The sequence below is a fragment of the Anarhichas minor genome, unplaced genomic scaffold, assembly GCF_050575085.1.
Source record: "Anarhichas minor isolate MPS153535 unplaced genomic scaffold, ASM5057508v1 ptg000040l, whole genome shotgun sequence".
Taxonomy (NCBI): domain Eukaryota; kingdom Metazoa; phylum Chordata; class Actinopteri; order Perciformes; family Anarhichadidae; genus Anarhichas; species Anarhichas minor.
In genome coordinates, this window is record NW_027466486.1 from 13,768,990 (window position 1) to 13,792,611 (window position 23,622).

Consider the following 23,622-nt stretch of genomic DNA (forward strand, 5'->3'; position numbering starts at 1 on the left):
CAGGAGAAAAGCTTGTTTTTTTCTTTGAACAAGAATAAACTTCTAAACTTTATATATATATATATTATATATATACATGTCTTAAATCAGGAACAACTACGTGTGCAAAGTACATGATAGTGTTGGACTGTGACTAACCCAAATAAGGAAAAACTGAATATATATATATATATCTATTCAATAGGAGTGGATCATTACATGCTGTAGATTATTAATGAAATTGTCCAAAGTCCAAAGTCGAGGTGTAGCAGGTGGCTGTCTGGGCTGAGTGTGTGTCTACTTTGCTATGATAGGATGCAGATGCTATATATATATATATATATAAGAAGAAGAAAATACATCTGACCTAAAACTATTTTGACTGACAAGAACAGCAACAGGAAAACTACTGATCTGGTGTCCTTGTGTGAACTCTGCACATTTATTCTCACAATCTGCAGGAAATCCCCTGAACAGTGTTCAAAGTCAAGCACGTACACTGTGCATTATTTGATAGATCTCTTTATTATGTGCATTGCACTGCGTGTATGCATACAGTGTTGAGATCCGGTACAACATAGCTGCCGGCCATGAAATGATTTTTGCGTGGCTGGAAGCAACGCAGTGGTCTTATTGTGGGGAAACACTCAGGACCGTCCGGATGCTGCGGAGCAAAAACAAACAACATTCAGACCTGTCTAGCCGGTTAGTAAATCCTGAATGGCGGAGAAAATATGGGAGTGTAAATCTACCATTTGCCATGCTTCATCAGCTCAAAGGCTTCATTGACCTGGTCCAAAGTCATGTTGTGAGTGATGAACTCATCCACCATCACTTTCTTGTCCAGGTAGGCTTTGACCATCTGAGGCACGCCATCCTTACTCTTAAATCCTGAACCACAGATAACACACACTTAAAATAAGAGCAAATGGAGTATTATCTTAATAATACTGGTTGACCGTTTGCAGAGATCCACATGCCGTTTACTGTCACTGTACCAGCTACTAATCGGCCATACATGAGAGAAATAACCTTGGTTGCCAGTCAAAGAGAAAAGGATGCAGGCTTTACCTGAGACCCATATCAGGTCGACTCACTTTGGCTGCCGCTCATACTCCGATTATTACTTTTAAGACCCGTCTTTTTGAGATGACAACCATTCAAAAATGACAACCTGTTACTGTGACAATATTTGACTGACAGGCGTCTCACCTCCAAACAGGGAGCCCTTCCATGTGCGTCCAGCGATGAGCTGGATGGGGCGGGCGGCAAAGTCGTCCATGTCCGTCCAGCCAACCAGCACGCTGACGCCCCAACCTCTCACGCAAGACTCCAAGGCACTGCGCTAGATGGAGAAACAGCAGAAAGACAGTGGGCATGTCAACGGAAGGGTCTGCAGAGGAGCTAAGAAGAAAAAGGGTTTTAAAAGTTACTCACCATGACTCCCACATTCCCGACACATTCCAGGGAGAAGTCCACTCCTCCGTCGGTCATCTCGGACAGCACCTGGCTGATGGGTTTACTGTGATCCTTGGGGTTCACGAAGTCGGTCGCTCCGAACACCGTGGCCTTCTCAGACTTCTCTGGATTGATGTCAACTGCGATAATCCTCTTGGCTCCTGCAGCCTTGCAGCCCATGACTGCAGCCAAACCCACAGCTCCCAGGCCGAACACAGCGCATGTGGAGCCCGGTTCCACCTACGATACAACAGAGTTCAGTCAACATGGCTCTGTAGGTCAGACCTCTTAGTTCTTAAAACACTTGTTCTCCCTAGATACTTTGGTGCCACTGACAATATGTTGCATTTTAGATGCCTAATGTTTAACAGAGAAGGGTTTGTGTGTGTCATTACAGCAGGTTTTAGCCTTCAACAATACATGTTGGACTATCCCCACTAGTCTAACAGACACACCTTAGCAGTATTAACTGCTGCTCCGTATCCTGTGCAGATCCCACAGCCAAGGAGACAGACTTTGTCCAGAGGGGCAGCAGGGTCGATCTTAGCCACAGCCATCTGGTTCATAACAGTGTACTCAGAGAAGGTACTGGTTCCCATAAATTGCAGCACCTTCTTTCCCTTACAGGTGAACCTGGAGTCTGGGGCTGACATCACATCAGCATCCCTGAGTAGAGAATTTGTTAGAATGAAAATATAGCTTGAGACTCAGTGTTTGCATTGCTCCATGTTCCATTAGAGGGTGCAAAAAAAAAAAAAAAAAACCCCTAAACAAACTGTTCTGTGCCATCATCAGACAACACCTACAGTTGCTCCTCTGACATAGTGAGTACTATGACATATGTAGAGACACAGTGAATTTGCACCATCAAATGTGTCTTTAACCTAATATGAACACATGAAATGAAGAGATGAGAAGAAAAACATGAGCTCACCAGGCATGCACACACTGGTTGGTTTTGGGACTCTTACAGAAGCGACATTCTCCACACTGGGGGATGAACAGGGGGATGACCTTGTCTCCTGAAATTAAAATACAGTGCTGCCATGTCCAAGGAACTTTAGGCCAACTAACAAAACAACAAATCCAATGTAAAACAGGTTTGTTTGGATGAGTAGCACAAATATGCCTTGGTGTTGTCGTTGCTAGCATTGCTGCCACAAAGTTTGACAGGAAAAGAAGCATTGAGCCGTTAGACAAATTAAAGGTTGTAAGCTTTAACTGACCCGGTTGAAACTCAGTGACTCCAGGCCCGACGCTCTCTACGATGCCGGCTCCCTCATGGCCGAGGACTGCAGGGAAGCCGTCTTTATGCATACCTTCAAAGAGATGATACAGGTCCGTGTGGCACACTGCGGTCGCCACGATCTGCACCCAACACAAACGGCCACACAATGAAAACACTGATGCGTGTTTCTTGTCAAGAGTTGGGTATCGTGCTTCCTTTAAACATTCGCAATTGAAATCATAGCAAAGCAACCGTACCAGTGGACCAAGGAATTGATTCAATTGTGTGTTAATCTGCTCTAGCATGAGACGCAAACATTAGCATGTCTAGCTAACTAAAGAAGAACCTGGACGTTATTTCGAAGGCCAAAGGGAATTTTGTTAGCTAACTACATTGTTTAGGGTTATAGGTATCGTAAGTAAGTAAGTAAGTAAGTAAACTGTATTTATAAAGTGCTTTTCACAGTCACACTGTCACTTTGTGACACAAAAGTCACAAAGTGCCTCTGACAAAAAAATCAATGACCCATTGTTTCAAGACTTATTTTGCATTTTGAGTATTTGAGGACTTTGCACCCTGCATGTGTACCATGCAAAACATTTGAGCTATGATTTGGTCCTTAAACACAACAAAACTACTTTGTTAGGTTTATTAAAAGATTGTGGAATACTTATTTAGATCATTATTTTTCATAGGTACAGCTACGAACGCTGGATGAGAACGACCTGTATGAACATCAGTGGAGAGCCATTCTATTTACCATCGCCACTACATATCCAAAGGAAGGCTTTAATGAGTTGATGTCACGATGGATTTCTGGTTGGAGAAGTCTTCAAAAATCTTAAGTTAGAATAACATTCATTCACCCCTTCCTCAAATGTGCAGTAGGACATTCCTGTGTGTGTACATGTATATGTCTCGAGAGTGGACGTCTCTCACCTTGATGCGGACCTCTTTGGCCTGGGGCGGGGCTACCTCAATCTCCTCAATCACCAAAGGCTTGTTGGGCTCCCACGCCACTGCTGCCTTGCACTTGATCACCTACAGGGTGGTAAAATCTCAATTTACTGGGTGCTACTGCCACAGTTCAACTATTTTAGGATGGGTTTTCTGGAAAGGAGATGAAATGTTACTATCCTCTGTGCACGATTTCAAGGCGAACACTCATCCGGAGGCCACACATGACTTCTACCATACAAATGATCCTCATAGCCAACATAATCAAAGGGGATTCACATATTCACTGCACATTTATTCATTACATGTTAACAGTTGTAGGGTACAGTGGTTTCCATCACCCTAATACATGCTGCTCCTCGAAAAGCAAACATCACGTAACAGTTTTTTTTCGGTCTTTCTTTTTTAATTCCAATGTCGACCTTCGTGATGTTGTTTTTGGCTCACTACCTGCTCAACTTTGCCAGTGTCCACAGCTGCGCAAAATCTCTGTCTGGATAGTTTCAACACTCAAAGGACATGCAATATTTCACTGAGGCAGAGAGGACAGCTGTAAAAGTAATAACTCTTAAGTTGAGTGAAAGAATCATGTGCAAAGATAACTACATCGACACTGTTCATGAGAGCACTGAAACATATTGTCGGGTATCAGCTCGAAACATTCCTCCCATCCGCATTATGAAAATATATACGGAAAAAAATCTCGTTATATTAAACTAAAATATATTGACGTGAATCTTTTGTGCATTGTAGTCTGACGTTTTGTTTTTCTACCTACACACACTTGACTATACTTAAACTACTATAAGTTACAAAAACTAACTAAAACATCCACGGTTGTACGTAATTACATACTCTCTTCTTGAATTATGTACCTACCTTACCAGCTGTGGCCATTTTTGCAGCTGAACGCAGAAAATAAGGAAGGAGTTAAGAGAGAGAGCTGCCGGACCGAAGAGTGGGGAGGAGAGAACTTGGATGTGATGTTTAAGTACTGCTGCTGCTGCTGCTGCAAAAAAAAGAAGCTGTTGTGCAAACATCCAGATAGGCAGGGACTGACTAAGTCATTGCTGTTCTGTGTTATCAGCTCCTGATACTCAAATCCAGGCCACATACTGTATGTGGAAGCTGTATAGTCATCAAATCCTGCAGGTATCCTTTTTAAAAGTACATTTTCTTGATTAACTTAAAGTTTAAGTTAATCAAGAAAATGTACTTTTAAAAAGGATGTGAGGATGATAATCTTTCAAAATTCCTGGTTTGTTTAAGTCTTAAACAAACCAGGAATTTTTGAAAGATTATCATATTACTCACAACTCTGCAGCCACCCTCAAGTCTAAGATAAAAGTCCACCTATAGCCCCACCCTGTACTTTAAATTATTATTATCATGGCAAATCTTGACAAAAGTTAAAACTGCATTGATATAGCAGCAACTATGCGCTGTGTAAATAATATATAGTGGCGTGGGTTGTAATCTGAGCTTCTCTTTGCTTTGTAAGTTGGCCCGGCTGCATGCATGTGATTCCCCGTCTGTTTCCCCCGATGGTTAGCTCGTGTTCACCACTCTGCACTGCACTCATACGGCTGATAACGCTGCTCCGGCGTCGTCGTGGCAGTGTAACAAAAGTGAGATCCTCATTTTGAGAAGGATGCTTTAACGCACCCACTGCATCCAAAAAGCTTCTCCTGGTTGAGTTTCTGTATCCATTTGTTGTCACCACATGTAACACACTTTTTGATCAAATCAAACATTGTTAATAAAAGCAGCTGGGTCTTTATTGAGAGTGACACTTTGTTGAATAAATAGCTTTTCCTGAGCCCCGTGTAGTTCCATTTAGACGCCACCCCTCCACGCTTAGAGACAAACATTTTGGGTTTGTTAATGATTTAGCAGCACTTTTAATAAAGCCTTTTTAATACATGCTTCCTCTTTGTTCCTTGATAATAACTTGTTTTTATTGCAAAAAAAGATGTTGGACCAGAGAAACACATATATGAATGTGACTTATGGGGGAGAAGAAACCTATTTTCATAAATCAGTTTTGTGTTTGTCTTTTGTGGACATATTGGTATAATTATACAGTAATTTCGTAGTTCAAAAGTTGAACATGTATGAGAGAAAAGAAGCGAGAGGGCAGTATGGGCTGCGTGATGAAATAAGGTATTAGTAGTTCATTAGCGTATCTCAGTGTGTTAAAGAGGAGTCTTACAACACTGACAGCATTTCAAAAGCGCTTCGTTTTTTATTGTTTTAACAATCAACTGACGTCATCGCCGGGGGTGACGCTTTACACATTAATATGATCAAATGCATGGGAATTAGTCAACACAGAGGACACATCCAGTGCTAATTATAAGCATCAGAAAATGGTTTGCTTCAAAAAGGCACTATATCAGAAAATAATTATCTCTGATGTGTGGCAACTTGCACTAAACCGTTGAAATAATTGCCTCTATAAATAGCGTACTCGAGCGCTGTCAACCAAAGATGCCAGTAATAATGATAACCATCGTTCTCAGGTCGCTCTATAGTGAACACAATATTACGAATAGCTCCTCCAAGTTTTATCAAGCAGCAATCAGTACTGGGATCTAATTCATATTAAGAATAGCATCATTAAGACATAATTCTATTTTCGTATCAAAATGTGCTCTGAATGCCTGCTTTCGATGACTTTTCTGCGTGCAAACTTAAAAATACATTAAAAAGACAATCTGCATCTATACGAGTAACATTGTAAATCGTAGCTCTGAGTTCATGGAAAATCATTTGTCGATAAAGTTTTGATACGTTTTCTATCGGAAGGAAACTAAAGAACACAAGAATCTCCCGTTGACAGTGACAGATAAACAACTACCGTGAAAGAGGATCAATAAAAAGACATGTTAGCTTTCTCTGGAATGAAGTGGAGTTTTAAGACCACATGAAAAAAAAGTAAAAAAAAAAAGTCACATCTATGAGAACAGTGTATATTTCATTGGGCACCACTGGCTGTGGTGCAGAGCAGCTTCAATGACTCGTTCTTACTGTACATGCATTAGTACGCGGAACGAGTGGTTACAACACTTGTCGGAGTGCAAGCGAGTATGAATGATGTATGTGGAATTTATTTTTTTCACACAGCTGCCTTGACTTAAGAGTGTTGTTGTCCCCAAAGCTCAGTAGCACAAAGCAAAAGAGTTTGAAAGACGGGAACGTGGAAAAGAAATAATTAAATAAAGCAAGGCGAAAGTGCAGTGACACACAGATATACCTGAAACCATGCAAGTAAGCACACACACACACCTCTAGTCTCACACTGGTTGAAGGTATGAATGCCTTTTGAGTCACAGTGCAAAGACAGCACTTTGACCAGGCATTAAAACAATATGAATCACATCCAGACTAGTCTGGAATCAAAAGATTAGTTCTGTTTGTCGCACTTCTTGGGAGTGACTAAAGTGATCAAAGATTAAACGTGAGCTTTGATCCCAATAAACTAGACTGTATTAGTAGACTATTAAATTCATCTGGAACACACTGTACAAGTAGACTATTAAATTCATCTGGAACACACTGTACAAATACACATCAAGTTGGTTGAGTAAAAAAAAAAAAAAAAAAAAGATACAATCATACTGATGTCAGTGATGGTGATACAAAACATAGCTGTGGGAATGAGAGGCCAGCCAAACCCAAGTGTAAGTTCAACTTTAAATAGATATTTCCTTTTGTTTAACAGCAGTGACTTACTATTAGTCTGAATTGCAATGTGGCCTTCTTATCATTTCAGAAAACTGGTATTATTTTTAAATGATATTCAATATGTTTGGAGTTGTGGGGTTGAATTACGCTTTGTTTACATTATGTACTTTAATGTTGTCGCTGGAATATACAAAAAGAAAACCTACATACATTTTCCATGTTGGCACTGTTGGACTGACCCAGAGCTGGCGTTAGCCGAGGCAAATGAGGTTGTCAAGCTGTAGCTCATGATGGTTTTCATGAGTTTTTCCAGAATGCTGATTATGCAAAGTAAATTAGCGTACAATAGCAAGTACTGGACATTTAACCCGACAGCCCACTGACCCAAATTTAAAATGAAAAGTTGTTTTGGGAAATACACTGATTTTCTTTGTTTAAATTTAGAGGGGAGATCAATACTACTCTCGTGTCTGTACGGTAAATATAAAACTAGGGCCAGCAGGTTATTAGCTTAGCATAAAAAAGTGTAGAAATGACTGTGCTTTTATGTGGAGTTACCATGGATGTATATTAAGACCTGGATACTAAGCCTTGCAGCCAATTTTGCCCAGTGGCTACTGGTGGTATTGCAGCAAAAAAAACAAATCCCCCTTGGGCCCAAAAAGCATTCCCCCCATAGACCTCCATTGTAAAAGAGACATCTGTAAAACTGTTGACAGGACACCTTGAAATGCAAACAGGGTCCAGTATGACCCTTTTTAATAAGTATTTTTGATCCATGGAGGTTTTAAATTTGCAGAACGATTTGAAAATTGGCGACGTCGTCACAATTTAAAGTCTATGGGCCGAGTGGGACTCAAGTTTAATACATCCATGGGAGTTACGGGCTGGAACCATTTCTCTTTGGGCTACACTAAGCCAAGCGCTTGCTGGATGTAGCTTCATATTTACTGCACAATAATGAGAATGGGACTAATCTTCTCATCTAATTGTAGAAAGGAAGAAATCAAACAAGCTCATTTCTGAAAAAAAAAAGGCAACCGATGGCTTTAGAACAAGTCGTTGCATTGGTCAGGGTAGTTATCTGCTGCTCAACATCTTCTGATATTTGGCAACTTTTAGTAGTACTACATCCTCACCGCTGTTTTTTTTCCAAGAGACATTTTGAAAGTTGGCATTTGTCCGCTCCACACATACAACCACAATGCTTAACATGACAAATGCTAGAAGCACCGCACACACACACACACTCACAACTAAAAGTCTTTGACACAAAAAAGAAGTAATAACCTTTATAAGTTTAAGTGCTGTTTTTCAGTGTGTGCACCACAAGTTCTGCAAGTTTAAGTAAGGCAAAGTAGAATTAACGACCGATTGAAGTGTTTTGCCTTTTGTTGGGGGTTTACTGTACGGCCAGCTAGTGGCAAGGAGGCCCCTGCGCACATCTCGGTCCTCGTGGAAGACTTGTGATCCATCTTGACCCGTTCGGTAACTTCTGGGGTCGATTCTGGTTCACGCCACTTTAGGAGCGGAGCGGCTCATCAGTCGTCGATGTCCTCGAACACGCTATCGTCGACGGGCCGCGCCAACGACGGCTGGATTTTGTGTCGGGAATACTTGAGCTGAAGAAGGTCTCCTACCTCACTGATGGCACTCAGCGCCTGTGGAGACATTCATACAATAAAAAAAAAAAGCTGTCATCGTGAAGGGCAATATGTGGCCCGGGGAAATTGAATGCTGCACCAAGCAAGATTTTTATGGAAAAACACAGCGGTCTTGTAAATTTAAAATCACAAACATGGGCTGAAATAGAAAAACACAGCTGACTTTAATGCTGCAGATGGACCCAATCTTTCTTGAGGTGAAGTCACCAGTAGGACATTTGTTATGGCACAGGAAACGACGAGTTCATTTCCGGCTGCTAATCAGTATTAAAAGTGTGTTATTTCTGAGTAATGTCAGTGAAAGTTTCTACGTTTCAAGCAGTCACATGATCCACAATAACAACACGACCTGGGTGTGACTGAATGCAATGTTACGAACTGCTGGAGACGGAGTCCCCTGGGTTGATTATGGTGTTGTCAGATAAGACACAAAGAAAAAAAACCTGGTTTGTTTGTTTATATATATATATAATTTTTCTTTCTGAAACCATATTGATAACATTTTAACTTCAAGATGCATTAATTATCATTAAGGCCACTTGCACAACAAACTGAAATAATCATTATTGTAATTACAAGAAGAGACCACAGACCTACAACAAAAGTCAGTCTAAAGTTGTGGACAATACACAGACAAAGAACCTCAACACGATTGGCCATCTGTCCAGGGACAACAATTTCTATCCAATTATGAAAAGCCAGGTGAGTGAGCATCATCTGAAACCTCATCCGTTTCTTATATCTCACCTGTAAAAGCTCTTATCTCTAAACCTACTATACATGGAAGATGGGCCGTAATGAGTCAGCATTTCTGCAGTCTCGAAGTCAATGGGTTTTTTGAATGTTATTTTGGTTAGATACCTAAAATAAGGTCTGTGGTTAATACAATACATTTGAACTTTTTGTTCTATGATAAATGCGTCAGTAGATACTATCTGGTGAATTTCGAAGCTTTTGCGGTTTACAAAAAGCGGTTGCCAACAAGTGGCTAAATGAGGCTACAAAACGTCATCACGCCGAACACTCGTCCGCCTTAAGCTTCGTGGTGGAGACGTGAAGTGGTGTAGTTCAGCCTAACATTAGCTTTTTACTTCTGGCATTTACACTTCAAAGTGGTGCTCATTCGTGAAGACTATTTGCTGAACAAAACGTGTACGTTTCATAAACATTTGTTTGCCACGGAGTTTATTTTCTGCAATAATCTAAAATCCAATGGAAAAATCCCATTGTTCTTTTGTCGAGGGAACCAGTGTGATGCTTGCTGACTGGGTTGGCCTACAAAAATACATCATCTCTGCAGCTCTCTATTGACTTTGTATTGCTCGAGGATGCCTCTTTGTCACCTCCGTCTGCTAGCAAACAAAAGACAAATCTCTAAAAGCTGCTGTGTGGTTGGAAACACAATGTTTTTTTAAGCTGCCGAAACATTTGCAAGTGTCTCAGCTAACCACATTATCTTGCTAACACATACTGTAGCTAATATCATCTTGCTAACACATACTGTATCTAACATCATCTTGCTAACACATACTGTAGCTAACATCATCTTGCTAACACATACTGTATCTAACATCATCTTGCTAACACATACTGTAGCTAACATCATCTTGCTAACACATACTGTAGCTAACATCATCTTGCTAACAGCTATCTTGTCCCATCATTATTTTAGTTATCAACTTCACGCCTGGTAGACATAGCGTGCTAAAATAATCCTTTGACGTGCTGTGATTTAAAGTTTTTAGCTAGCTACAGCAATTCTGTTAGCGTTTCATTCCCTTGGTTGCATATTGTGGCATCTAGCTAGCTAGCAAGCCGACGGTCGAGTTATTGACGATCATTGTGCGAGAAGATTAGTTTCACACAAACAAATCTATAACAAACTGACTTTCTTGACATGCAAAAAAGACACATTTTCTTTTAAATTTACATCTTCTGTGTTATTCATGGTACAATTCAAACCGGATGAAAAAAATATTTGTCTTTCACCGTTGACTACCATACACATTTTTTCCCAAACCAAAGTCCCATGGGGGGCACTGAAAGGCCCTGGACTTTGCCTCTATAAAGCACTTGAATGGCACAAAATGGCCACAGAATGCCCTAAATAAAGCGATCTTAGTCTGTTTCCACTGCCTCAAGAAGTCAGTGTAGATTAGTATGATTTGTCCAGTAGGATATTAATGTGGTCAGTGAAATTAAACGTCTTCAGAAGGACAAAAGAAAAGGAATTAAGGTTTATGTGTACGTGTGTGGGTGTGTTCGATTGAGAAGTTAAAACTGCGAAAGCTCACCAGCAGATAAAAGAGACGAACAAATCGACATGACACATCAAAGTACCCGAGAATGATATGGAGAGGACGGCTAACAAAGAGAGACTTTAACATCATGACAGATAAAAGCACTACAGCGCTACAATACTCCCACTCCCCGTCTTTGCTTTATAAAAAAAAAAAAAGAAAAGAGGAACGGGACTGGATAACAGCCACCGACACGACAGCATTTCCCGGAGACACGGCACGCATCTGAGCCGACTGAGCCACAAGGACATTAGACGGGAGGCGGTTCAGCCACTGTGCGAAAGGATCTGTGTTTATGTGAGAATGAGTGACAGGCCGAAGCTTAGCGGTAACTGGAAGAGGACGAGCAGGCAGGTCTGCAGGGAGCCTAGTACAGTGGAAGAGGAGAGGAGTGGGCGGCTCTCTGATGTTTCGCCAAGAGCGATCAAAGCGGAACATCAGAACATCTGCGCGAACGTAGAGCAACACAATGAGGAAATAGGAAGGTTATAGTGGAGGTGAAACACGCACACATACGGGGCTGGGAGGGATTCTGAAGTGACTCAAAAGACATCTCCACAAGAAGACATTTTGGAGTCATGACAGATCACACCTGTGTCCTTCCAATTTCTGTCAGTTGTTCCCGCCCACTAGACCGCCCTTCTTCCCTTTCAGTGACCTCTTGGCTTGGATTGAAACAAATTGAAGGTTATTACACCAACTTGGAGCAATGGTGGAATATTGGCATTTACACCTTTCTCTTCCTTCTGGACCCAATGTGTGTACAGGTCTAGTATTTGTATGTAGTCCTAAACCCCTGTAAGCTCAGTTCAGTACGGCTTTGTCAAAAGCAAATCACAAACTGTCCTATTGGTAGAGTTAAAAAAGATGAAACAGATGAAGCTAAGCCTCATCTTGTTTTGCAGAAAGGGCTTGTTCACTGTGTTTTTGTTTTAACAATATTCTCAGGTCTTTGCCCAAAGAGAACACAAGTTGAAGCCATTCAAAGTGACAAGTCTCGTTTTCTGTCTAAACTGAAGCTGTTCAGCAGTGAAAGCAACTAGTTACCCTGTCGAGCACGTCTTTCGTGTGGGCGGCTGAGATGCAGAAGCGCGCCCGGGACTCGATGATGGGCGTAGCGGGGAAGCCCACGACCACCACCCCGATGTTCCTCTTCAGCATCTCCCTGCCGAACGCTCTGATGGGCCGAACGGGGACAGAAATTACACACACACACACAACATTGTCAATTCATTGTCGACTGATTTTAGAGGCATTGCTCTGATTGGAGGACAACAGCAGCTGGTCAAAGCTCAAGGCTCACCCTATCTTGGCGGGCATGTAGAGCATCATGGGCACAACGGGTGAGTCCTTGTTGCCGTAGATGATGAAGCCCATCTCTCCAAGCCTCTTGCGGAAGTAGACCGTGTTCACCGCCAGCTGTTGCACACGCTCGAGGCCTTGAGATGAAGAGAGGAGATATTGAAACGTGAGTTGACCCTCTAACGAAGTTAATGATCGTTCCGTATATTTACGCTGCGGTGAACGTCAAGCTCCACTTAATGTCTGTTCAACACGATTCACTACTCAAAAGTTTGAATCAATGCAGAAAACAAAATGAGATGTGCGTTACAGCATCCAGGCACCACGGGGAGACCAGGTTTCTCGGGAATGTTTTTCAGATTCACAGGGTTCTTTTGAATAGCTGGGTTTGCAAGACTACAAGCTCGACTAATGACGCTGTTTGGGGTTAAAATAAATGGAACAAAAAGGTACATTTCAGCTGAGATTTATCTGGACTAGCCTTGCAATAATGGTAGAAGAGAGATGCTATTTACTATTTCTAAAATTCATTGCCTTCAACTCTTTGAGGAGGAACTGGATTCAGATAAGACTACTGTGATGCTGTGACCGTCTTAGATTTCATTAGTGTGCACTGACACCCGGTGGCGGCTGATGACAATTACAGCAGCTAAGATAGGATGCACTCAACACTGAAGAAGCACAGCTAGTCTGATGTCATCACTCTCAGTTCATTTGAAATGATTCGGTAGGAAAGTATCTGATGCATGTCATTCATTAAAGAGTCTTTGCTGGTGCTCTTAACTTATTAGGACATGTCACAATAAATTAAGCTCTCAATGGTGCTGTTTGAGCAGTAGGCGACTTGAGGTGTTTTTTGGTAAAAATAGATAGCATCAAATGCTCAATAGTTTCATTCCTGAAAACATCGAGGGGCTAACTTCTACAGTCGAAGAAAAAAAAAAAAAGGAGCAAGGCATTGGGGCCCAGGTAACAGAGCATCAAAGATAAAAACGTATCGACACACTCGCATTGTGTGAGTGCAGTGGGTAGACTTCATGCCATCTGAATCGCAGTCAGGGGTCTTTCTAAGCATCAAGTGTAAAAGGTGCCCTGTGGAGTTTCCTTGTAAACAAACAAAAGCTGTGTCTAACTTCAGTGTGAAGTCTCCAAGATGCTTCTGCATTTCCATCCTCTTTTTTTGAACACATTGAAACCTGCATCATTTATATCCATGTTTCCTTGCTAGCAGTCTGCTGTGGAATAGTGTGAAACCACTGGTGGGACTGTGTATTGCATTACGTTTTCACACACGCATGCATGTGCGTCAGACAAATAAAAAGAAGGCCCATTTATTACTAAAAACTCTACAGGGTACCTTTTAAAAACAATATATATATATTGTTGTACCACTCACCGATCGTTGTTCCATCTTCTCCCATAATGCACTTCATAGAAGTGACGATTTGCTCCACCACAGGAGGAGACATGGAGGTGGCGTAGACCGCACTGTGCGAATGGGAGCGCAGGTACTCAATGAGCTCCTAAACCCAGCAGATACACAGGAGATGTAAGGAGACGTGCATGGAAGGATTTAATTAGTCTATCAGACCAGTGAGGTCCTCACTGTTTTGCTACAAAGTTTGAAAGTCATGCAGGTTATTAAGACTTCGTCTCAAGCTACATCCTGTAACTTTGACACACTCGTGGTGAAGATGGTGGGATAAGGTGACAAGAAGCCGCTAAGTCTCCACCAGATGAAATTTTTGTTTCAGTGTCACAATATCTTCACGGAAACACAAAAGCAGTTCACATCCTGAAATCGAGACGTCTGTGAACCTGGCCTTTTGTTTTGATACATGGATGTAATGTTACAGGGCTAATAGGTCAGGAATGCAGCGGTCATGCGCTGCCAGGCAGAAAATTCACATTACTGAGATGACGGGTGTCTTTACCACACCTGCGACTTTTGTCACTTGACACTGTTACCCCAGATCTTGAGAGATAGTTTGCAACTTGAACATTAAGATTGCCGTTTAGCCTTCAGTAAACCAGCCAAGTCTTGTGACTACAAGTGCTTTCTTTTACAACTATGCTTTCAAAAACGGATAAAAATCAACCTACGACCCCCGCATCCTCACCCTTTTCCCTGCGATGTATCCCCCCGCGGCGCCGAAGCTCTTGGTGAAAGTGCCCATCATGACGTCCACATCACAGGGGTCCAGGCCAAAGTAATCGACCACACCTCTCCCTCTCGGCCCCAGGGCCCCTATGCTGTGGGCCTCGTCTAGGTAAAGGTAGGCCCGGTAGCGCTTCTTCAGGGCAATCACCTCTGGCAGGCTCACTACGCTGCCCTCCATGCTGCAAAGAGAGAGAAAAAAAAAAAAGTTAAATTCCTTCTTGGCAACCCAGGAAACCTGAGCTCAGGGGCAGCACTCTCTGTTCCTCACTCGAGGGCCAAGTACAAAACTGCTGGGACCTGTCAACTGGTGAGCAGACGTTACCTGAACGACAACTGTCTCAAATATTCTGCTCATATGTGCCAACTCGTGGAAATAGTGTAACAATGTCACAGGAAAGAGCAAGAGTTCACAGTGTTCCTGCAGATCGCTGTACAGTGCAGCTTCTTGCAGCCGCCCTGTCTGGCACAATAAAGTAACCCATCAAAGTTGCTCACCGCGTGCACAGCCAGTAAGGGCTAACCAAGCACCGAATCGGCTCTGTCAAACAGCAATCCGATCCCCGGAAGTGTTGATACCGCTGAATTCCAATGGAACCACATGAACCATGAAGATAAGAGCTGTTTGTGTTAGACTCCTACTGATAAACATGCTTTGCCTTATCTTTTAGGGAAATACAGAGAACTGGCTGTAAACATGGAAATAATTGGATTCAATTCGACCTGTTTATTTAAACTTAAAGCCAAAATCTGTTGATTGGAAGCAGTTACCAATTGCATAGAATCTGATGCAACTACTGCTTGGGCAACTACGTGAAGCAGTGCTCATGTTGAAATCAGGAAGGAAATAATTATTTTAAAGCTGGTAACTGCTTTTGGCCTAGTTAACTGTAACTGCAAAAACACCTGGAAGGGTTTTATTAAAGATATTTCTTGTGAAGGAAATGGGTAGGCTACCTGTAAATGCCCTCGACCACAATGAGGATCTTCTTCCATGGTCTGTGAGTCCTGGGCTGCCCGTGAACTATGGCCTCTCTCAGCAGTTTCTCAAGGTTCTGCATGTCTGACGGGAAAATCAAGAGAGACAAGTAATTGCACTAAATTCAAAATGAAAGTTGTGGTATCAACAGTGGCAGCAGAAAAACACCTTATCGTCAGCTGGGGGTTCATTAGAAGAAAGTGAGACACCGCCCAACCCCCAAACAAAACGTGGACAACAATACTGAATATTTAATAGAACTTAATAATCGGATTGGAGTCATATTCTTCAATAATGGAGCCAATTATTTGTATTATGTTGAAAGGTTGGTAGCCAACCTTTAGCTCCCAACTACTCGGACATAAGTAATTAGCATTAGGCGGCTAAAGTACCATTTCTCGGGCCATAGCTGTCACCACCATGGAGGCATCAAAATGAACACAAACAGTGCTTGTATGTGGGCGGAGCTTCCGAGCAAAGCTGTGGCTAGTTAGCCTAATGGCTACTACACCTAGTGGCTAGTTAGTTTTTTTTTTACTAATCACACATATAAATTATCACACATTATAATTAATGTATCTCATGTTCTATACGAGCTATCTATGAGCTACCCTAAAGACATACTAGATGTATGTGAGCCACCATTAGCAGCTAGCCAGCTAGCTCTTCTCCCCTGCATTTGACATACAAACACAAAGTGTGTTTTTGTGAATATAAGGAAGTTTGTGATACAGAAAGAAGATAGTTTACTGAAAGCCAATACGGCTTAAAAAGCAGGAAGAAGCACAGGGGTTACTACTAATGTTAACAGAGGCTATTCTTCGGTTGCATTCAAGCGTGACAGTGGGCCAGCATGAACAATAGCATGAGGACCCGGAAACTAAAGCAGCAGTCACTCATTCTGTTCTTCAATTTCTTAAATCCTCAGATTATGATACCTGATTTAACCCGAGACACAGGCTGCAGAGCTAACTCCCCAGTAGTGTGTGTAATGAAAAGTGATGAGATCAAGTGACCACATGGTGGCGACATACAGCATATGGAAGGATAAGTAAGAATTATTATTATCATTATTAAGTAGAGTCATTAGGTACATCAATGATGTATGTACCGAAAATAGTAACCAAAGCTATAGGGGCTTCTGAAGAAGGAAGCGATGAATGAAGGTAAACAGGAGGACTTACAAACACAGAAAGAAACATTGACCTAGAAGTGCAGGTGGGAGACATAACTGAAAGGGCGACTTATTTGTGATCACAGACTCACTGTTGTGTTTATAGACTCTGATGGTAGACCCCGAGAGTCTGGCGCCCAGGACCAGAGAGGCATGGTTCAATTCATCACTCAGAATCAGACAGCCCTGCAGGATGACATTTATAAAAGATTCATACATCTGATGTGTGTCCATCCATCTGAGGCAGCAGATAGTGTTACACATACAGACCTACTTACAAAAATCACACTAGTACATAGTCCAGTGACTTTTATGCTTATAAAATGATCTGAGATAATTAGATTCAGAACGCTGCTTAATTGATTGCACGGTTTGCCTGTGTAAGGGAGGCCATTGAGCAACTACTACCGATGTTGAAAGTGTACACCCGTTTGCCGCATTTCACAACAAACAAAAGAATTCACACCGTTGGTTTCCTCTCGCCAGCGGGAACTATGTGGCGAGGCGTCTACCTGTCGAGCAACAACGGCACTCTGGCGTGCAGTCAAACCACCAGTTGCTCGTGCCAAAAGGAAATGTTTGCTCCTGATATTTGAGGCCGTTTTTGTGTGGCGATGTTACGAAATGTTTTTTGTTAAAACTAAATGTGCTCCGCAAACAAAAGTGCCTGGCAGGAAACATATTTCATCAAAAGGTGAATATACGCAAGACATCTATCACCGGTGGTCTTACCTTGCCAGCCAGTGCTGGTATGTTCATGGAGTTGGTTGCAAACCCCATCCCAAACGCCATGGCTGACTCCACACCCAGGAACTGAGCCACCAGTTTCTCCATCTCCTCGTGTCTGTCTAGGTTACCTGAGATGCAGATTTACAGGACATCAGCATACCAAACATAACCTCAGAGATTAGCCTCACATAGCTTGCTTGGTAAATATGTTTATTGGCTTTCTTGCTGAGGATTACACGAGAATATTGACACCACTCTCATATCTGTCCATTCAATATGAATCTTCTGCCAGGAGATGGTTAGCTTAGCATAGCATGAAGACTGAAATCGGGGGGAGGAAACAGCTAGCCTGGCTTCGTCCAAAGCTCACTAATCAACATGTTGTACATCGTTTGATGAATTCGTACTGTAATCACTGTGATGCTGCCAGGACTTGTAGTTTTTACACTTCCGTTTTTGTATGCATTAACCGAACAAGATATAATGTGTTACATAGTTAGCTTAAACGGTGCTAGCTGGTGGACGCTTTTATGGAGAGAGCCACATTAGCCGTCTCACCCTTGTTCCCAGTGTTAACGGTTAGCCTGAAGCCTGTAAGCTAACCAGCTGCTGGCTGTAGCTCCATAACTAGCTTCATCTAACTCTGGGTAAGAAGTTTAACTATTCTTTTTTTTAAGTTACTGTGTTATAGCTAAAAACAACTGTTACTTTTCAAAGCACCCTAAATCAAACTTCCGTCGATCTGTTTCTCAGGGCGAGATTATGCGTCATCTACTGTGCGTCAATCAACGTATTGGATTTAAAACAGACTTCTGTTGTGGAGCACAAGCTGATGCACTCCTAATCACAATGTGGGCCGGCCCGGGCCTCTCCCTGTGTAAGCAGAGCAGAAGCGTCATTGGTTCTACTCTATCAGTAAAAATCTGCCAACCATATGACCGCTTTCAGGCCAAATCAGCAGACCAAGCTCAGCCACACATTCCTGAAGTGCACACAGACTCTCGGACACACTGATTTCACGTATTCTACATTGTGCTGGAATTGATTACAATTGCACTGAAAGTTTTGATATTTATCAAAACAATCGATACTAATTTCACAGATACCAGTCTTCGAAATAAGGGGATTAAGGTAGGCCGGATATTAAACAACGCTTTGTGATATTCGCACACTGCGCTGTTAAGACAGAATCTACCGCGTTAGTTTCCGCTGTGCCACAAAACTAAACCGGCCCATTATCGTCTCTGTCTTTACTGCGGAGAATTCATCCCTCCAACATTCCTGCTGTCGAAAGCCGTGTCTGTGTTTGGCCGTGTGATTGTACCCATCTCCTGCCTGGTGCTCGCAACTCCGACGCCGTACTTCAGGGTGACCTCGGCTGCGGAGTCGGCGCACGGACCGGTGTTCTCAGCGAAGCCCAGGTAATTGTACGAGCCCAAGTTGATCACATCCGACACTACCCGACCCGTGTAACTGCAAAGGAGAGAGACGGAGGGTACAATCATGGAGATGAAGCTACTGGTTATGCAAGCCTATTGGTACAGTTTCACATTAAATGTGATCCGATGCCGTTCCCACTCTGTCATGTCAGTCACATATGAAGGGAGAAAAAAAAAAAAAAAAAAAAAGATTTGGGCCGTATCAATCTGCTAGGAGATGTGTTCTGATTTGCTACTCAGCCCTGGCCTCATGTTAATTCACATAAGAAATAGAATGAAGGCCGTAAAGACGCCAAGATGGTTGCAGCTGACGTTGAACTTTCTGTTTGAGCCGCTATTGCGTAAATTGGACGATATATTCTCACTTAAAGCACGATCGGATGCATTTAAATATTTTCTAGAAATAAAAGTTGTGTTTGTCGTACTTCTGACAGGATTTGGCAACACTTTCATATACCAGCTCGTCTGCTTACATTTTTCCATGGGACAGTTGTTTTTTTGTTGTTTTTTTGTGCCAAGCCCCGCTTTGATGTGCTGTGATTGGCTGGTAGCAGTGTGCTCTGATTACCCGTATGCATGCACCGGGTGGACCTGGCTACGTCACAAGGTGAAATCATGCATGTTGAAAGATGAAAATCCGGTCCGGTGGTATCAGGCTATACATAAATGACTGGAAATTAGAGTTCAAACGAGAACATCAACCGGAGCTCTGGGAAACTTGATGTTGCCCAATAGACCAAATCCCTTTAGTGACTAATAATGACATCAGGCTCCACTATACAACACATTCAAAGCTCGAGTTACACTTTTGCATAGTGCCAGTTTCCTCTTTCATACAACACGACATTGCAGCTTTCTAGGTGGTGCATAAACCTGCTCGGTGTTATCGTAGACCAGTAACGTCTTTTTCCTGAAGTGATGTGTGTTACTTGGCATTTGACGAGTAGTAGGATGTAACTGCTCCGATTAATGCGTCTGCATACCTTCCTGTTGACTTATACATTACAGTGTTTACAGCCTTGAATAAATGTCTTTCTCACTCAAAAGTCCAGTTGTAGTCGCGGGACGCTCGCTCCATCAGGTCCATTTTGGCCCCCGGGACGCTGCATAGGGGCCGGTTCCAGTTGTCTCTTATGCGCATGTAGAGGTTTCTGGTGTAAAAGTTCTCAAAGTCCTGGTAGAGGGGCACAAAGTCCTACCCGGGGATGAAAAGAGAGAGCGCGATGAGGAGGAGTAGGGAGGGGTACATTAGCACAACTACCAGTAACTTCAAAGAACTATAGGCCATGCGTACTTTTGGCAGAGATAGCTGCAAGGAAAGAAATACAGAAATATCTTCACATTTAAACACACGTCAAGGAATTCATTTTCCTTGGTTCTCAGAGAAAACATCCTCGGGCTGATTTCATGACTTCCCCCGCGTCTATCTCAGCCGCTTCCTTTCCTCAACGTAACCAAACCCTGAAACACAATGAGCTTCACTATCAAGAGTTGCATAACGGGTTGAAAAACAACCTCAGCGGTCAAGGACGCATTTCAACAAACTGTGCTGATAGCTCCATTAGCTGTGCGTTGACACATTGGCTGAATTGTGAAGAGAACCCATAACAACTTGAACATTCCATTGAATGATCGGAGGGTAAATCTGGTTCTAAATACATACTTCCTCTCCAGATGCGAAGCTTGGAGCAATGCTTAACAATACTCAAACTGTTTAAAATAAAGAGTCAATGGTTTCTAATTGGAGAAACTTCGTGGTGTGATGATAACACGCTGGTTCAGTTCTGGTTAACGTAACAACAAACGCATCGGGTCTATTTTTCCCCAACATAAGACAACACGTCGCGTTGCGTCCGTGCCCCCGTCCAGTGCCCCCCCCCCCCCGCCCCCCCTCACCTTCTGCTCCTCCTTCTCCCTGGCGATGTGGCACCGTTCGATCTTCCAGTAGCGGAGGAAATCGCGCAGGTAGCCGAAGACGGTCAGGATGCCGTAGCCCATGTAGGTGAGCACCGCCACCAGCATAGGTGTCTCCTCGAACGACTCGGCGAAGGGCCGGCCGTACAGGCCGCCGTGATGCTGCGCTGCGTGGACCTGGGCGACACGGGAAACGACCGGGACTATGAATTCATCAAAAGTCATCGTATCTTACAGTGCACGTTACCGTTTCTTATAGACTTTTGGAGTTGAAACATGCACTGTGGCTGTGTTATGTTAAAAAGCAAAAGGTTCTGGCAAGAAAATGCCAAAGAAGCATAAAAACTGACAGAATCTTAAAAAAATATCATATATATATATATATATATATATATATATATATATATATATATATATATATATATATATATATATATATAAATAACAAAAACACAATATACTGCTTGTGGTAAAAAGTGCATTATTATTATTATAATAAAGTTGGAAAAAAAAGACCCACGTTAACTCTGTCTCCATGTATACACGTCTAGCTTGTAAAAAGTTGTAACTTATCTCCCTATGCAAACACTTAGCCTTATGCCTAAGCTGCAATGCAGTTTCACGTTTTGAATACTTTACATAAATGTAGCGTTGTCTTCCTGTGACTCCCTGTCCTTTTGTCATAATGGGGACCAACAAAAAAAATAAAAATACTTTAATAGTGGCTTACATGCAGTGAAATTGTAAGTAGAGGGAACATAAGAAGGCATTAGCTCCGGTGCAGCTGTAGACCAACTATACAGGAACGTACACAGTGTGTAACAAATGCCAGGGAGGGAGGATTTGATTTGACTGCCAAATAAGGGAAGAGCCTGCACTTGGAGCAGAGTGGCCTGCAACGCATTCATAAACATAACCTACTTATGATGTGTCCTCAACAAAAGCAAAAGGTCTCTTTCCTCCTTCTGGGGGGGGGGGGGGGGGGACAACAGGAACTTGTAGACGTTATGCAATTCCCATCATGCGCGTCTCCGTGCTCACGGCTATTAGGCGCTTGCATGTGACCGGTCATGCCTTTTTCACTCACATACCGTCAGCTGAGGTTCAGTCACCGGGCGCTCAGTTTGCAGCCCAGTTGACAGAACCATCCGCGGGAAGGACCGTTTGTGGAAAGAACCTGGCAACGGTGTGTCTCTGCCCATTTTACTGTCCTTCAAAAAGGAAATGGTCGTGAAGAATTTTACTTTCGCCAACGGTTAACCCGCTTAGTATTTTACACTTTATTAGTATGTATTGTGCTTGATTTCATTAGCCTCTTTGGAAAAAGTTGTTTCCCAGCATGCATGATTTAACTGGACTGTCGCACTGGTTCAGTGTCACACTATGCTCCCTTATAGATACCTCTTCAAGGACACACACACACACACACACACACACGCACACGTTAACAGACAAATATTTGCCAACCCAGAAGATTGCAGCAAATATACACACTCAGAAATGATCCTTTAAGAAATGTAAATAGTGCCATTTGAAGTCGAGAGGCGTTGCCAATATACTGTAATTAGTTTCCACCAGAACAAACACACCACTCCTTAATAACAGCACACTGTCAACTGAGGAGATAGGAAGGCAACCTGCAGCTGTATTACCATCATCCAGACAGGAAATGTAAACTGCCACAAGTAGTTAGACTGGCTCTGAGGGTGTAGCATCACGAGGTCCTGTATGATGAGTCTTTTAGAAATGGCTAAAAGTATTACACCATCCCCAGTTCGTCTAGCCCAATCACAGACACACAGTCTGGTTAGGTTAGTCATCTTCTTCAACTCGGCATGCATGTTATGCGCTAAACATATTTAGAATTCAGTACAACGTGAACTTTCGGGAGCCGTCACACCCGCCAATAAATGAAAACCTGTGGGGCCAGTGGGGGATCATTATAAGCCCATTCATAAAGTTGAGATTTTAATATATTCAAATGTTGCTTGGTGCAAAAAATGATTGTGCCGAATCAATCAGCGTCTCGTTATGACTCGTGGAAAGCGGTTGGTTCATGTTTTGAGGGAGCGTATAACATTAAGAACGTGCGAATACTCTTTAAACGAGGGTCTCTTATATGGGATTCGGCGTTTTGTAGTCGAGAGAATCGTAGCTCAATGGCAACAAACTGTCAGATAATGGACATCCGGGACACGGGCGAGCTGTGTAATATCCTAACACCGCGCGAGTTGATGGAGGTGACAGTAATGTCAGCATCGTCCCGGGTGTTTCCGGGTCCACATAGTAGATGTACCCGGCTACACCTGCCTCTCCTCCCCGTCCCGTCCCATCCCGGGCCTCACCTCCTCCTCCATCTCCTCCTCGGGGCGGCAGTGGTGCTTGGGCTGCCGCTCATGGCAGCGGTGGAGGCTCTTCGCCAAGCCGTTTCTCTCCGGCTTCAGTCCGTTCTTGGCACGCGGACACACATCCCCGTCGGCCGGCTCGGTCGCGGGGCTCTCGGTCATTGCTGGCCAACGGTTGTGGAGCCGCGACGGTAACTTACATGTAGAAACACGGCGACTGCCTCCGGTGCAAGGCGGTGACGGTATCCGAGCTGGGAACGTTTACAACCGCACGGCCAACTCTCTCACAACACACATGCGCGCACACAC

At 42.9% G+C, this 23,622-nt stretch overlaps 2 protein-coding genes across 2 annotated transcripts; both read right to left on the bottom strand.

The window, feature by feature from the left end:
- Positions 1–521: 521 nt before the first annotated feature.
- LOC142968061 (alcohol dehydrogenase 1-like) lies at positions 522–3,749 on the bottom strand. The gene is made up of 8 exons (XM_076107794.1): positions 3,605–3,749; positions 2,664–2,805; positions 2,372–2,459; positions 1,893–2,103; positions 1,417–1,677; positions 1,192–1,324; positions 732–870; positions 522–643 (listed from the first exon to the last, which is right to left on the bottom strand). The coding sequence occupies exons 2-8, from the start codon at positions 2,752–2,754 to the stop codon at positions 610–612; spliced, it is 957 nt and encodes a 318-aa protein (XP_075963909.1). The 5' UTR covers positions 2,755–2,805; positions 3,605–3,749; the 3' UTR covers positions 522–609.
- Positions 3,750–5,843: 2,094 nt separating this feature from the next.
- On the bottom strand, positions 5,844–23,622 carry LOC142968056 (serine palmitoyltransferase 2-like). The gene is made up of 12 exons (XM_076107788.1): positions 23,314–23,622; positions 20,951–21,145; positions 20,095–20,249; positions 18,940–19,088; positions 17,619–17,743; positions 16,979–17,072; positions 15,691–15,796; positions 14,696–14,915; positions 13,972–14,098; positions 12,577–12,712; positions 12,321–12,450; positions 5,844–8,970 (listed from the first exon to the last, which is right to left on the bottom strand). The coding sequence occupies exons 1-12, from the start codon at positions 23,473–23,475 to the stop codon at positions 8,851–8,853; spliced, it is 1,719 nt and encodes a 572-aa protein (XP_075963903.1). The 5' UTR covers positions 23,476–23,622; the 3' UTR covers positions 5,844–8,850.

Coding starts and splice junctions, on each gene's coding strand:
- LOC142968061 (XM_076107794.1), bottom strand. CDS start 2,754: ATGCATAAAGACGGCTTCCCTGCAGTCCTCGGCCATGAGGGAGCCGGC. Junction 2,460..2,663: donor AGTCACTGAGTTTCAACCGG/GTCAGTTAAAGC, acceptor TTTTAATTTCAG/GAGACAAGGTCATCCCCCTG. Junction 871..1,191: donor GAAGGGCTCCCTGTTTGGAG/GTGAGACGCCTG, acceptor TCTGTGGTTCAG/GATTTAAGAGTAAGGATGGC.
- LOC142968056 (XM_076107788.1), bottom strand. CDS start 23,475: ATGACCGAGAGCCCCGCGACCGAGCCGGCCGACGGGGATGTGTGTCCG. Junction 21,146..23,313: donor AGGAGGAGATGGAGGAGGAG/GTGAGGCCCGGG, acceptor CGTGTCGCCCAG/GTCCACGCAGCGCAGCATCA. Junction 17,073..17,618: donor TACCAGCACTGGCTGGCAAG/GTAAGACCACCG, acceptor GTCATCCTGCAG/GGCTGTCTGATTCTGAGTGA.